This window comes from Coregonus lavaretus (genome assembly GCF_964263955.1).
Source record: "Coregonus lavaretus genome assembly, chromosome: 29".
Classification (NCBI taxonomy): Eukaryota; Metazoa; Chordata; class Actinopteri; order Salmoniformes; family Salmonidae; genus Coregonus; species Coregonus lavaretus.
The window spans coordinates 1934564-1950121 of NC_140016.1; the positions used below are offsets into that span (position 1 = coordinate 1934564).

Sequence of the window (15558 nt, forward strand, 5' to 3'; positions counted from 1 at the left end):
CTCCACCACAGTAATATATCTTGACTGCTCCACCACAGTAATATATCTTGACTGCTCCACCACAGTAATATATGTTGACTGCTCCACCACAGTAATATATCTTGACTGCTCCACCACAGTAATATATCTTGACTGCTCCACCACAGTAATATATCTTGACTGCTCCACCACAGTAATATATCTTGACTGCTCCACCACAGTAATATATGTTGACTACTACATCACAGTAATATATGTTGACTAATCCACCACAGTAATATCCTGTTGACTACTCCACCACAGTGATATCTGTTGACTGCTCCATCACAGCAATGTCAATCTGTTGGCTACTCGACCACAGTAATTTATGTTGACTGCTCCATCACAGTAATATACAGTAATATATGTTGACTACTCCATCACAGTAATATCTGTTGACTACTCCACCACAGCAATGTCAAGCTGTTGACTACTCCACCACAGTAATATATGTTGACTACTCCACCACAGTAATATATGTTGACTACTCCATCACAGTAATATCTGTTGACTACTCCATCACATAAATATTTGTTGACTACTCCACCACAGTAATATCTGTTGACTACTCCATCACAGTAATATCTGTTGACTACTCCACCATAGTAATATCTGTCGACTACTCCATCACAGTAATATATGTTGACTACTCCACCACAGTCATATCTGTTGACTGCTCCACTAGAGTAATATATATTGACTACTACGCCACAGTAATATATGTTGACTGCTCCACCACAGTAATATATGATGACTGCTCCACCACAGTAATATCTGTTGACTGCTCCAACACAGTAATATATGTTGACTGCTCCACCACAGTAATATATCTTGACTGCTCTACCACAGTAATATATGATGACTGCTCCACCACAGTAATATCTGTTGACTGCTCCACCACAGTAATATATGATGACTGCTCCACCACAGTAATATCTTTTGACTGCTCCACCACAGTAATATCTGTTGACTGCTCCAACACAGTAATATCTGTTGACTGCTCCACCACAGTAATATATCTTGACTGCTCCACCACAGTAATATACAGTGGGGAAAAAAAGTATTTAGTCAGCCACCAATTGTGCAAGTTCTCCCACTTAAAAAGATGAGAGAGGCCTGTAATTTTCATCATAGGTACACATCAACTATGACAGACAAATTGAGAAAAACATTTCCAGAAAATCACATTGTAGGATTTTTAATGAATTTATTTGCAAATTATGGTGGACAATAAGTATTTGGTCACCTACAAACAAGCAATATGTCTGGCTCTCACAGACCTGTAACTTCTTCTTTAAGAGGCTCCTCTGTCCTCCACTCGTTACCTGTATTAATGGCACCTGTTTGAACTTGTTATCAGTATAAAAGACACATGTCCACAACCTCAAACAGTCACACTCCAAACTCCACTATGGCCAAGACCAAAGAGCTGTCAAAGGACACCAGAAACACAATTGTAGACCTGCACCAGGCTGGGAAGTCTGAATCTGCAATAGGTAAGCAGCTTGGTTTGGAGAAATCAACTGTGGGAGGAATTATTAGGAAATGGAAGACATACAAGACCACTGATAATCTCCCTCGATCTGGGGCTCCACGCAAGATCTCACCCCGTGGGGTCAAAATGATCACAAGAACGGTGAATAAAAATCCCAGAACCACACGGGGGGACCTAGTGAATGACCTGCAGAGAGCTGGGACCAAAGTAACAAAGCCCACCAACAGTAACACACTACGCCGCCAGGGACTCAAATCCTGCAGTGCAAGACGTGTCCCCCTGCTTAAGCCAGTACATGTCCAGGCCCGTCTGAAGTTTGCTAGAGTGCATTTGGATGATCCAGAAGAGGATTGGGAGAATGTCATATGGTCAGATGAAACCAAAATATAACTTTTTGGTAAAAACTATTTGGGTGACAAAGAATGCTGAGTTGCATCCAAAGAACACCATACCTACTGTGAAGCATGGGGGTGGAAACATCATGCTTTGGGGCTGTTTTTCTGCAAAGGGACCAGGACGACTGATCCGTGTAAAGGAAAGAATGAATGGGGCCATGTATCGTGAGATTTTGAGTGAAAACCTCCTTCCATCAGCAAGGGCATTGAATATGAAATGTGGCTGGGTCTTTCAGCATGACAATGATCCCAAACACACTGCCCGGGCAACGAAGGAGTGGCTTTGTAAGAAGCATTTCAAGGTCCTGGAGTGGCCTAGCCAGTCTCTAGATCTCAACCCCATAGAAAATATTTGGAGGGAGTTGAAAGTCCGTGTTGCCCAGCGACAGCCCCAAAACATCACTGCTCTAGAGGAGATCTGCATGGAGGAATGGGCCAAAATACCAGCAACAGTGTGTGAAAACCTTGTGAAGACTTGTTTGACCTGTGTCATTGCCAACAAAGGGTATATAACAAAGTATTGAGAAACTTTTGTTATTGACCAAATACTTATTTTCCACCATAATTTGCAAATAAATTCATAAAAAATCCTACAATGTGATTTTCTGGATTTTTTCCCCTCATTTTGTCTGTCATAGTTGACGTGTACCTATGATGAAAATTACAGGCCTCTCTCATCTTTTTAAGTGGGAGAACTTGCACAATTGGTGGCTGACTAAATACTTTTTTCCCCCACTGTATCTTGACTGCTCCACCACAGTAATATATCTTGACTGCTCCACCACAGTAATATATGTTGACTGCTCCACCACAGTAATATATCTTGACTGCTCCACCACAGTAATATATCTTGACTGCTCCACCACAGTAATATATCTTGACTGCTCCACCACAGTAATATATCTTGACTGCTCCACCACAACAATGTCAATGTTTTTATGAAGGGAAGGTACAGGATCATAGTTACAAAGCTTTGTCAGCTCCATGAGAATCCGTCTGGCATCCTAAATCACAACTTATCTCCTATGTAGTGCACTACCTTTGACAAGGGCCCATAGGGTTCTGGTCGGAAGTAGTGCACTATAGGGAATAGGTTGCAATTTGGGATGCAGTCGCCCACTTCCTCTCCACATGTTCGTAATTTATTTGAGTCTTTCTACTCCAACAATGACAGCCAGGATTTGATTAAAACAAACAGCTGTCCATTATAATTAGGACATAATCATAGCGTGGAGCTTTCTTATCTCTGTCAGATGTTTATACAAACCGAATTCAGGACTTGTGCAAAGATAAATCAATCGAGGTTTTAAATCTGCACAGAAGCTGTTTGAGAGAGGCTCAATATAAGTGTATATTTCTTTTAACAACAGGCCTTGTGTGCTTTTCATGGTTCGTCTTTTTTTGTTGTAATTATTGTGTTGAGAGAAAAGATTCACACAAGAAGAACATAAACATACTGTTAAAGCATTACTACTTATTCTAAAGAACATGCCAGAAATCCAGAAATCAAAACACAAGCTGGTGTAAGAGATATCAAGACCAAACAGAGTCTGCCAGATAAAACAGTGCCTTGAAAACTATGTGCATTGAGAGAGATGAAACAAAGGGAGATACAAGCCAAGTTCTGTAGCAAGCCAGCCCTAGCCAAACCAAAGCCACTCTCTGGTAGCGAACCGGACAATGTGCAGATGGACCTGGCTTCACGGTGGGGTGAGGGATTAGGCATCCCCCTTGTGTTTTCATGGAGAGGAGGTACTGCAGAGTAGGATATACTATACACCACCTCATCCAGGGGGAAGAAACAACTCAATGAGTTACCTAGCTACCTTCTAACGCCCATACACTTCTACAAACCAACATTATACATACAGAAAAGAGCGAGAGAGAGGGAAACCATGTTGCATGATAACAGCAGTCTGCCTTCCAATCCCCCCCCCCCACCCCTTTGAATGATAAACAGGGCTCACTTAGGAGTGGATGAGAGCAGATTAGCTTTGCTGTCTAAGATAAAAAATCATCCTGGATACAACACCTAGACCTGGACAAATCTGTTTGGAGAAAATTGTGATTTGAAAACAATGGCTATATATATATATATATATACACAGTGCCTTCAGAAAGTATTCATACCCCTTGACTTATTCCACATTTTGTTGTGTTATAGTCTGAATTCAAAATGGATTGAATTTTTAATTTTTCTCACCCATCTACCCACAATACACCACCATTTCAAAGTGAATACAAGTTTTTAGAATTGATTGCAAATTTATAAAAAATGAAATAAAATAAATATCTAATTTACATAAGTATTCACACCCCTGAGTCAATACATGTTAGAATCACCTTTGGTAGTGATTACAGCTTTGAGTCTTTCTGGGTAAGTCTCTATGAGCTTTGCACAACTGGATTGTACAATATTTGCACATTATTATTTATAAAATTATTCAATCTCTGTCAAGCTGCTTGATCATTGCTAGACAGCCATTTCCAAGTCTTGCCATAGATTTACATGCCGATTTAAGTCAAAACTGTAACTTGGCCACTCAGGAACATTCTAAGTCGTCTTGGTAAGCAACTATATTTGGCATTGAATTTTAAGTTATTGTCCTGCTGAAAGGTGAATCTGTCTCCCAGTGTCTGTTGGAAAGCAAACTGAACCATGTTTTCCTCTAGGACTTTGTCTATCCTAAAAAAAGTTTTTTACTCTGTTCTTTTCACTCTGTCATTTAGGTTAGTATTGTGGAGTAACTACAATGTTGTTGATCCATCTTCAATTTTCTCCTATCACAGCCATTAAACTCTGTAACTGTTTTAAAGTCACCATTGGCCTTATAGTAAAATCCCTGAGTGGTTTCTTTCCTCTCAGGCAACTGAGTTAGGAAGGACGCCTGTATCACTGTAGTAACTGTTTGTATATACACCATCCAAAGTCTAATTATTAACTTCACCATGCTCAGAAAGACTCATGTGAAGGCCAAATTACAGAGGAGGAACTTCTTGATGCAATTAAATCCTTTAAGTTCGGGAAAACTCCAGGGCTGGGTGGCGTACCAGACCAAACCTCTTTTGATATACTAAGAGGACCGTTATTAGCACGTTATAACCTATAATATAATCCCATAAAAATGGTAGATTAACAGACACTCAACAAAAAGGTCTGAATTTATTATTACTGAAACAGGATCCAAGTGGTAAATATATAGATCCAGTCCATAAAAAAAAAAGAAATCTAGCAAAATGTATAGCGCAAAGAATTAAAAGGGTATTGTCGGCTATTATTCATCCTAATCAGACAGGTTTTTTACATGGACGATACATTGGAGATAATATAAGGCAAGTACTGGAAACAATAGAACACTATGAAAAATCTGGGAACCCAGGCCTGCTATTCATAGCTGACTGGAATATTTAAATTTTGGAGAATCTCTTATACAATGAGTTAAAGTTCTGTATAGTCACCCTAGGTGTCAAATAGTCAATAATGGCTACTTAAACAAATCAACATATATAGTATTTTTGAGATTCTTCAAAGTGGCCAACCTTTGCCTTGATGACAGCGTTGCACACTCTTGGCATTCTCTCAACCAACTTCATGAGGAATGCTTTTTCAACAGTCTTGAAGGAGTTCCCACATATACTAAGCACTTGTTGGCTGCTTTTCCTTCACTCTGTGGTCCAACATATCCCAAACCATATCAATTGGGTTGAGGTCGGGTGATTGTGGAGGCCAGGTCATCTGATGCAGCACTCCATAACTCTCCTTCTTGGTCAAAATGACCTTACACAGCCTGAAGGTGTGTTTTGGGTCATTGTCCTGTTGAAAAACAAATGATAGTCTCACTAAGCGCAAACCAGATGGGATGGCATATCAATTCAGAATGCTGTGGTAGCCATGCTGGTTAAGTGCGCCTTGAATTCTAAATAAATCACTGACAGTGTCACCAGCAAAGCACCCCCACACCATCACACCTCCTCCTTCATGCTTCACGGTGGGAACCACACATGTGGAGATCATCCGTTCACCTACTCTGCGTCTCACAAAGACACAGCGGTTGGAACCAAAACTCTCAAATTTGGAATCATCAGACCAAAGGACAGATTTCTACCGGTCTAATGTCCATTGCTCATGTTTCTTGGCCCAAGCAGGTCTCTTCTTATTGTTGGTGTCCTTTAGTAGTGGCTTCTTTGCAGCAATTCGACCATGAAGACCTGATTCACGCAGTCTCCTCTGAACAGTTGATGTTGAGATGTGTCTGTTACTTGAACTCTGTGAAGCATTTATTTGGGCTGTAATCCGAGGTGAAGTCAACTCTAATGAACTTATTCTCTGCAGCAGTGGTAACTCTGGGTCTTCCATTCCTGTTGCGGTCCTCATGAGAGCCAGTTTCATCATCGCGTTTGATGGTTTTTGCGACTGCACTTGAAGAAACGTTCAAAGTGCTTGATATTTTCCGTATTGACTGACCTTCATGTCTTAAAGTAATGATGGACTTTCGTTTCTCTTTGCTTATTTGAGCTGTTCTTGCCATAATATGGACTTGGTTTTTTACCAAATAGGGCTATCTTCTGTATGCCACCCCTACCTTGTCACAACACAACTGATTGGCTCAAACTCATTAAGAAGGAAAGAAATTCCACAAATTAACTTTTAACAAGGCACACCTATTAATTGAAATGCATTCCAGGTGACTACCTCATGAAGGCAAAGGGTGGCTACTTTGAAGAATCTCAAATATAAAATATATTTTGATTTATTTAACACTTTTTTTGGTTACTACATGATTCCATATGTGTTATTTCATAGTTTTGATGTCTTCACTATTATTCTACAATGTAGAAAATTGTAAAAATAAAGAAAAACCCTTGAATGAGTAGGTGTTCTTAACTTTTGACTGGAACTGTATATATAAATAGTGGATTTTAGTAGTATGTCCTTTCTCATAGATCACTTATGTCAAAATAAAACAGAACACCACTCAACAACAACCATCTCTCCACAGTCCAGATCATAGTGTGAGCCTGCTCAGTTGTAGAACAAGTATATTTTGCACTCTACAACCCTGCTATGTACAGGTGAGATGAAGCCTGAAGAAATCGTTGTCCTTGTTAAATATTGTGCAATGCGTCACTTCATATGACTCATATGAATATGCATTTTCCTTGTCAGGACAGTAATTACTTCATCATTAGCGCTCTGGCCATGATAACTATGTAATGGAGGAGGGTCAGTGAAGGAGATGAGTAACCTTGCCTGAGACCTGGAGACTTCGATTAGCTCCCCAAGCTAAAGGCTTTAGTTTAAAGGGTTAACACGGTATTGTGGTGTGTCTTGCAGGAGGCCGGATTTCATCCCTGTCGGTTACATTTGGACAATCCCAAGGCTTTACATACATAATAGAATTCAGTGAACTGAACTTCTAGGCCTGGGTTAAGTGCTGCAATATACAATATGTGAGAAAAATTGATTTATTGTAAGAAGACGAAAGTGAAAAATAGATGAAAGGTAACAGAAGACATGAAGGTCATGTGTCGCAATATAATTCCATTTGCGGTCATGTGGTCTGGCCTCTGTAAGGGAGAAAAAAAGGGTGCTGTGTCTTTTGTTGCCATAGGGCCAAGTCAGGTGGAGCAGTGCTATCAAACGTAGAGCAACTGAGAGCATTTGAAAGGAACGTTGTTTCCGCATCGCTGAGCCTTACAGAAAACTTGAAATTAGAAAATTATAACATAAGCAATCCGAACAGAGAACGGAACACATTTCTTCAATTTCAAGAACTGAATTGGACGTATTCCGCACCTTCAGGGCTTTGACGTGGTACAAAGCAGCTCTTGAAGAAAACAACATTACTGTGAAGAAGAACATCCTTTCATGACAATTAAAGAATTACCCACGATGCAAGACAAGACGATCTAACACCTTACAAAAAAACTCACAATGTGACATCTGCTTAAAAGGAATGGCTTTTGGTTGAAGCTACTTGTATTTCATTGACCTGACTAATGAAAAAGCAAAACAACAACTCTGTCCCTTCATTAAAACATATTATTAATATCTGGCTGAAAACAGTGCCTTCATTTAACATATTGTTAATATCAGGCTGAAAACAGTGCCTTCATTTAACATATTGTTAATATCTGGCTGAAACACAGTGCCTTCACTTAACACATTGTTAATATCTGGCTGAAAACAGTGCCTTCATTAAACATATTGTTAATATCAGGCTGAAAACAGTGCCTTCATTAAACATATTGTTAATATCAGGCTGAAAACAGTGCCTTCATTAAACATATTGTTAATATCAGGCTGAAAACAGTGCCTTCATTAAACACATTGTTAATATCAGGCTGAAAACAGTGCCTTCATTTAACATATTGTTAATATCTGGCTGAAAACAGTGCCTTCATTTAACATATTGTTAATATCTGGCTGAAACACAGTGCCTTCATTTAACATATTGTTAATATCAGGCTGAAAACAGTGCCTTCATTAAACATATTGTTAATATCAGGCTGAAACACAGTGCCTTCATTTAACATATTGTTAATATCTGGCTGAAACACAGTGCCTTCACTTAACATATTGTTAATATCTGGCTGAAAACAGTGCCTTCATTTAACATATTGTTAATATCAGGCTGAAAACAGTGCCTTTACTACAATCTTCATCATCGTTTCAAAGTTAAACTGACAGGTAGCGACGGGCCCAAATCATATAATGTTAATGGCCATAGAACATAGCATGGAACTCCAACATTTACACATGGAATGGTTCCACGCCCTGAGTGTTTGCCTTGCCTTGATTGCATGAATATAAATGGCTTAAGGATGAATAAAATAATTTGGTTGAGACAATGCATTGGGAAATGGTTAGGAAATGACATGCAGTACTGTTAGACTTACGTTGGCTGAGGTTATCTTGCTGAGATGACAGGCCTCCTGTAATAACACATGGGGAAATAAAGTTATTGTATGCTGTCCATGATTGCACGCCTGCTGCATTCAACCACAGTATTGACTTTAGCTGTAATTAAGAGTCGAGCTTTAAAAATGGTTAATATGGAATGCCATCCCCAGGGAGACGATTGATGTCAAATGTTATTTTTTGTTATTTTGTCTGGATGTTGTTGGAAAACGCTCCGATAAACGTTTGTGATATAAGCATGGTCAAAGTTCATCTGTAAACTCAAAGATGGCTTTCTGTTTCAGATAGAATTGAGACTTCAGATGTATATTGATTTCTTAGGGAGAGAATGAAGGTTGTAAGTTAAATTGTTATGCTGCTCAGTCGGAAAACAAACCCTCGTAAGAAATGTTAGTGCATGTTCAATGCAGAACCTGATATCACCACGACAACACAAGCCAATAATAACTGACACTGATAAAGATGTGTTGGCATGTCAGCGGTGAAAGAGCACTGAATATCAAACGAAGCGTAAACAATTAACAATAAACAGTGACAAGCTTCTAAATTGGGAACAAAAGAGGCCCGCAAGGCTGCAGAATAGAGCCTCCTCTCCCAAGGGGACCAGATAATAGCTCAGAGTGAGACAACAGTATTTAATTTTCTACCACCAAATTTGTTTTCTTTGTGCTGTGTATAATAATCTGACTACATGACTTGATTTGCAAAGAAGAAAGCGAGATCTGAGGGCGAAGAGAAACGTTGATGAGGAAGGACAAGCTGAGAGGGTTACTGACTGAGGTGAAATGATTAACAAGAAGTACAGTATCATCTCATAAAGAAACCCCCCCCCCCCCACCCACTAAGGTGAATGATGAACAGGAACTAGGAAGTGAGTATATTTATACAGGAAGTACAGTATCTGTAAACAAATCAAGAGATCACGCTTTTTCACTGAATGACAGTGGAGCTGTGAGCGTGTAAAGTCAGCTCTGGGTTTTATGTTTTGTGAATGTGATACAACAGCAACAGAACCCAGTGCATGCTTCAGTACAAACACAATGTCCCTGACATAGAAAACAAAATGTGCCTTATTAGGTCACAAGTATGTGGTGCGATGTAGCAACATTCACAAGCTAACAGGCAAGCGCCGTCTATCACGGTTTAAATGATACGGGTGAAAACGTAATGCCAAGCTGTGCATTTCCAATAGCCCTGTGCAAACCAATTAGCAGGAGAACGAAGAGAATGCTTTGGTCAAGTTTAAAGTGTGTTCTTGTCTCATAGCAGTGAAAAATAGAGCAACCCTGTTAACATTCATGAATGCGACTGAGCCCGCTGTGTCGGTAGCCAGAGGATCCATACGTGTGTGCAGCCCAGTAATGGAAAATATCAATACGCCATCGGAGCACTGCCGGCATCTCAAATGACACCCTATTCCTTAAATATAGTGCACTACGTTTGACCGGGACCCATAAAGCCAAGCGACAATCCTTCTTCAGGCAGAGTAAGAAAAGAGTAATCAACCCAAATTAAATGAGCAAGTACCTGGTCAAACCATGAAAGGAACTGTGGTAGTATTTTGTCAGAAGAGATGTGTTGGTTGTAGAACAACGTTTTGATTGATCTGAACTGCCTGGTTATAGAACATCTAAAGCTAGTCTGATTAGCTCATTATGTCTAGCAGCTAGATCAGTACAGCTGGATCACCTCAGATAATTAGTGGGCTGTAGTTGGTCCACTTACCTACAGTTGAAGTCTGAAGTTTACATACACCTTAGCCAAAATACATTTAAACTCAGTTTTTCACAATTTAATCCTAGTAGAAATTCCCTGTTTTAGGTCAGTTAGGATCACCACTTTAGTTTAAGAGTGTGAAATGTCAGAATAATAGTAGAGAGAATGATTTATTTCAGCTTTTTATTTCTTTCATCACATTCACAGTGGGTCAGAAGTTTACATACACTCAATTAGTATTTGGTAGCATTGCCTTTAAATTGTTTAACTTGGGTCAAACGTATCGGGTAGCCTTCCACAAGTTTCCCATAATAAGTTGGGAGAATTTTGGCCTATTCCTCCTGACAGAACTGGTGTAACTGAGTCAGGTTTGTAGGTCTCCTTGCTCGCACACGCTTTTTCAGTTCTGCCCACAAATGTTCTATAGGATTGAGGTCAGGGCTTTGTGATTGCCACTCCAATACCTTGACTTTGTGGTCCTTAAGCCATTTTGCCACAACTTTGGAAGTATGCTTGGGGTCATTGTCCATTAGGAAGACCCATTTGCGACCAAGCTTTAACTTCCTGACTGATGTCTTGAGATGTTGCTTCAATATATCCACATAATTGTCCTTCCTCATGATGCCATCTATTTTGTGAAGTGCACCAGTCCCTCCTGCAGCAAAGCATCCCCACAGCATGATGCTGCCAACCCGTGCTTCACGGTTGGGATGGTGTTCTTCGGCTTGCAAGGCACCCCCCTTTTTCCTCCAAACATAACGATGGTCATTATGGCCAAACAGTTATATTTTTATTTCATCAGACCAGAGGATATTTCTCTAAAAAGTACGATCTTTGTCCCCATGTGCAGTTGCAAACCGTAGTCTGGCTTTTTTATGGCGGTTTTGGAGCAATGGCTTCTTCCTTGCTGAGTGGCCTTTCAGGTTAAGGTGATTTAGGACTCGTTTTACTGTGGATATAGATACTTTTGTACCTGTTTGCTCCAGCATCTTCATAAGGTCCTTTGCTGTTGTTCTGAGATTGATTTGCACTTTTCGCACCAAAGTAAGTTCATCTCTAGGAGACAGAGCACGTCTCCTCCCTGAGCGGTATGGCGGCTGCGTGGTCCCATGGTGTTTATACTTGCGTACTGTTGTTTGTACAGATGAACGTGGTACCTTCAGGCGTTTGGAAATTGCTCCCAAGGATGAACGAGACTTGTGGAGATCTACAATTTTTTTTCTGAGGTCTTGGCTGATTTCTTTAGATTTTCCCATGACGTCAAGCAAAGAGGAACTGAGTTTGAAGGTAGGCCTTGAAATACATCCACAGGTACCCCTCCAATTGACTCAAACGATGTCAATTAGCCTATCAGAAGAATCTAAAGCCATAACATCATTTTCTGGAATTTTCCAAGCTGCTTAAAGGCACAGTAAACTTCTGACCCACTGGAATTGGGATACAGTGAATTATAAGTGAAATAATATGTCTGTAAACAATTGTTGGAAAAATTACTTGTGTCATGCACAAAGTAGATGTCCCAACTGACTTGCCAAAACTATAGTTTGTTAATAAGAAATTTGTGGAGTGGTTGAAAAACGAGTTTTAATGACTCCAACCTAAGTGTATGTAAACTTCTGACTTCAACTGTAGCTGTAATATTAGCTTGCCATTGAGACTGAAAACTGATTTTTTAAAATGATTTAATGCATCAAACATGAAGACAAATTTAGGAGCTAACATTCTGTACTCGTCATTAAAGAGATGTTTCATTTCCATTTTAACCGTACATTTTCGGTAAGTAGCTGTCAAACAGTTAGCTTTGGTACTATGTATTATGCAACATTTCACGACGCAAATAGCTTTATGTTACAGACCTTACCAACCAATTAAATGTGTGATAACGTAACACAGTTGAACAGAGAAGGTTCTTCAAAAGGTGACCTAATGTAGCTTTAGTTTTCTAGCATATGTATATCACAGTTTACAGGAGAGAATAATGTGTGATCCAGCTCTGTAGTGCTGGGTCGCTGACCCTCTCCTCTCCATCTATATTCCTCTACAGACCAGTGGTTTCCAAGCACCCACAGCCATGCCTGGCAAAGAGATTGAGATAAGTGCATGTGATGGCTCCCCACATCAAAGCGGTAGAAGAGTGTCTTAGCGAGCAGATGCAGTGGGGCTCGAACCCCAGCTTTGATCACTCTCAGCTTTCGGATAATTAAAATATTGGATAAATAATTGATTAAAACACCAGAGGTCATTGTGCTGCCGTGTATCTAGATATCTAGATCCCAATTTATAACAACCTTGAGACTCGTCTTGTCTTTTGCTTTATATCAATAAGTATGTGGGTACAACTCTGAGAGGTACATGGATGAATTGTGCCTCTCCATTCAGCTTCATGAAATAATACATAAAACATCATGACTAACATCACTTAGTCTGTAGATCTAATATGAACATCATGACTGACATCACTTATAGTATGTAGATCTAATATGAACATCATGACTGACATCACTTACAGTCTGTAGATCTAATATGAACATTGTGACTGACATCACTTACAGTCTGTAGATCTAATATGAACATCATGACTGACATCACATACATGTTGACCACACCGCTTGCGTCTCGTGCGCGAGCATTGCAAAATAAATGTACACATACATGTAATTCAATCATTTCATCCAAACTGCTCGTGCACGTCAACGAGCATCTGCGTAGCCAGGCGCTAAAATAGAACTTGGTTCTATTTGTGATGCTTGACGCGCTGCAAGTCCCGCCTCTCCCATCTCCTCATTGGTTTTTAGGAGCATATACCCACGTGGGTGATTGAAAGATGAACTGTGGTACACACTCCAGCCCAGTTGGTGGTGGTAATGCACCTTAAAGTTGGTTGCCAACCGCCATATTAAGTCCAAAGAAGAAGAAGCCTGAAGGAGGAGAGATTACTAGAAACAAACTTGGTTTACCCTTTTATCTGTGGATTAATTGTCAGAGTAGAGGACCTTGTGCATTTGTACTGTCTGTTTAGGCAGTGAGTTCAGATCTGTGTACTGTCTGTCTAGGCAGTGAGTTCAGATCTGTGTACTGTCTGTCTAGGCAGTGAGTTCAGATCTGTGTACTGTCTGTCTAGGGAGTGAGTTCAGATATGTGTACTGTCTGTCTAGGCAGTGAGTTCAGATCTGTGTACTGTCTGTCTAGGCAGTGAGTTCAGATATGTGTACTGTCTGTCTAGGCAGTGAGTTCAGATCTGTGTACTGCCTGTCTAGGCAGTGAGTTCAGATCTGTGTACTGTCTGTCTAGGCAGTGAGTTCAGATATGTGTACTGTCTGTCTAGGCAGTGAGTTCAGATCTGTGTACTGCCTGTCTAGGCAGTGAGTTCAGATCTGTGTACTGTCTGTCTAGGCAGTGAGTTCAGATCTGTGTACTGTCTGTCTAGGGAGTGAGTTCAGATCTGTGTTCTGTCTGTCTAGGCAGTGAGTTCAGATCTGTGTACTTGTCTAGGCAGTGAGTGAAATATCTGAATAATTTGTTTTCTACTGAAAATAGAGTAGATTGGGAGAATGATATGAAATGTTGTGTATGATGCGATACATTAAAGCTTCAGTCAAGTCTTAAAACCTTGACTCCGTGGCCCTTGTTCTCCTAATATTTTAACACTAATGATATCTGGGTTGCTCTCTCCCTCCCTCGGGTCTCTACAGTCTACTGCAGTCAGTCTGCTCACTTCACAGTTTAATTTCACAGTGTAAATAACTTTAAAGACGCGAAGACAGAAACAGAGAGAGAGAGAGAGAGAGAGAGAGCAGAGAGAGTTAATCTTGGCTGAGCTGCCAAAGCAACCCCACTCTTTCACTCATATTACTTCAGTCATGACCGGAGGATCTCTTTGGTGAGTAGCGAGTGGTGAGAGCAGTTGTAGTAAACTTCGGTTCAATGTGTGAATTCTGTGAAATGACGGTAAAGCCCGGGCTGTCATGACAGCTCAGTATTCCCAGCGTCAACGTGGGGCCGTGGACTTGTGCTGCCGAAGAGACAGGTTTGGGTGTTGCCTGTGTTTCTTAACGCGGGATAGGAGACGGCTCTCTCACAACTCGGTCTGCGCTGTCAGTGTTTCGTATGTACAGGCCTACTCCCATCTGCTAGCATTTCAATGCATATGAACCAGACATGGTATTTCTCTCAAACATGGATCAAGTCTACATTCATTACTATAACTTATATGTCTTGCAAACTTGAGATTGTAGGAGATCAGTCTGTTTTACATTTTAAAACAATACATCTCCTAAAATGAAAATAAAACCCTTCACCATTTTACCGTTCGCTTCCTTTATTTGGGTTTTTTTCTTCAAAGCTTAATGACCTATAGCTAGTCATTCACACTGAATAAAGGAAGATCTCTTTACACTACAAGGGTTAAGAGGTGTGAATTCTGCCAGTGTGAGCTATACCACCTTTGTCCTGAGTGTGTAAAGGGGTTGTAGATTTACATTTTAGTCATTTAGCAGACGCTCTTATCCAGAGCGACTTACAGTTAGTGAATACATATTTTTTTATATACTGGCCCCCCGTGTGAATTGAACCCACAACCCTGGCGTTGCAAACGCCATGCTCTATCAACTGAGCTACATCCCTGCCGGCCATTCCCTCCCCTACCCTGGACGACGCTGGGCCAATTGAGCGCCGCCCATGAGTCTACCGGTCGTGGCCGGCTGCGACAGAGCCTGGATTCGAACCAGGATCTCTAGTGGCACAGCTAGCACTGCGATGCAGTGCCTTAGACCACTGCACCACTCAGGAGTCTGCTAGATTCCCTTAAAGTGGCAATATGTAACTTTTTTTGGGAGACCCCACCAAATTCTACTTGAAAAGCAAATTCTACTTGAAAGCAAATATATTGAAGATGTATTTCACAGCGCTTCAGATGGTACAATGATTCTCTACACTATACTAGCTTATTAACTTGTTATTTTGTAACATCAACTGAAATTAGGCGAACTATTAGAGTTTTAGGAACCAGGAAA

General features: G+C 40.4%; 1 protein-coding gene across 1 annotated transcript in view; it reads right to left on the reverse strand.

Moving 5' to 3' along the window:
- Positions 1-15558, reverse strand: part of LOC311104977 (protocadherin-11 X-linked-like) — a gene marked incomplete at both ends in the record, with an annotated part of 184756 nt that overhangs the window by 10775 nt on the left and 158423 nt on the right. The window contains one exon of the mRNA XM_084146964.1: positions 8809-8844. Within this exon, the coding sequence (XP_084003090.1) occupies positions 8809-8844 (36 nt within the window). The remainder of the gene's footprint in view (positions 1-8808; positions 8845-15558) is intronic.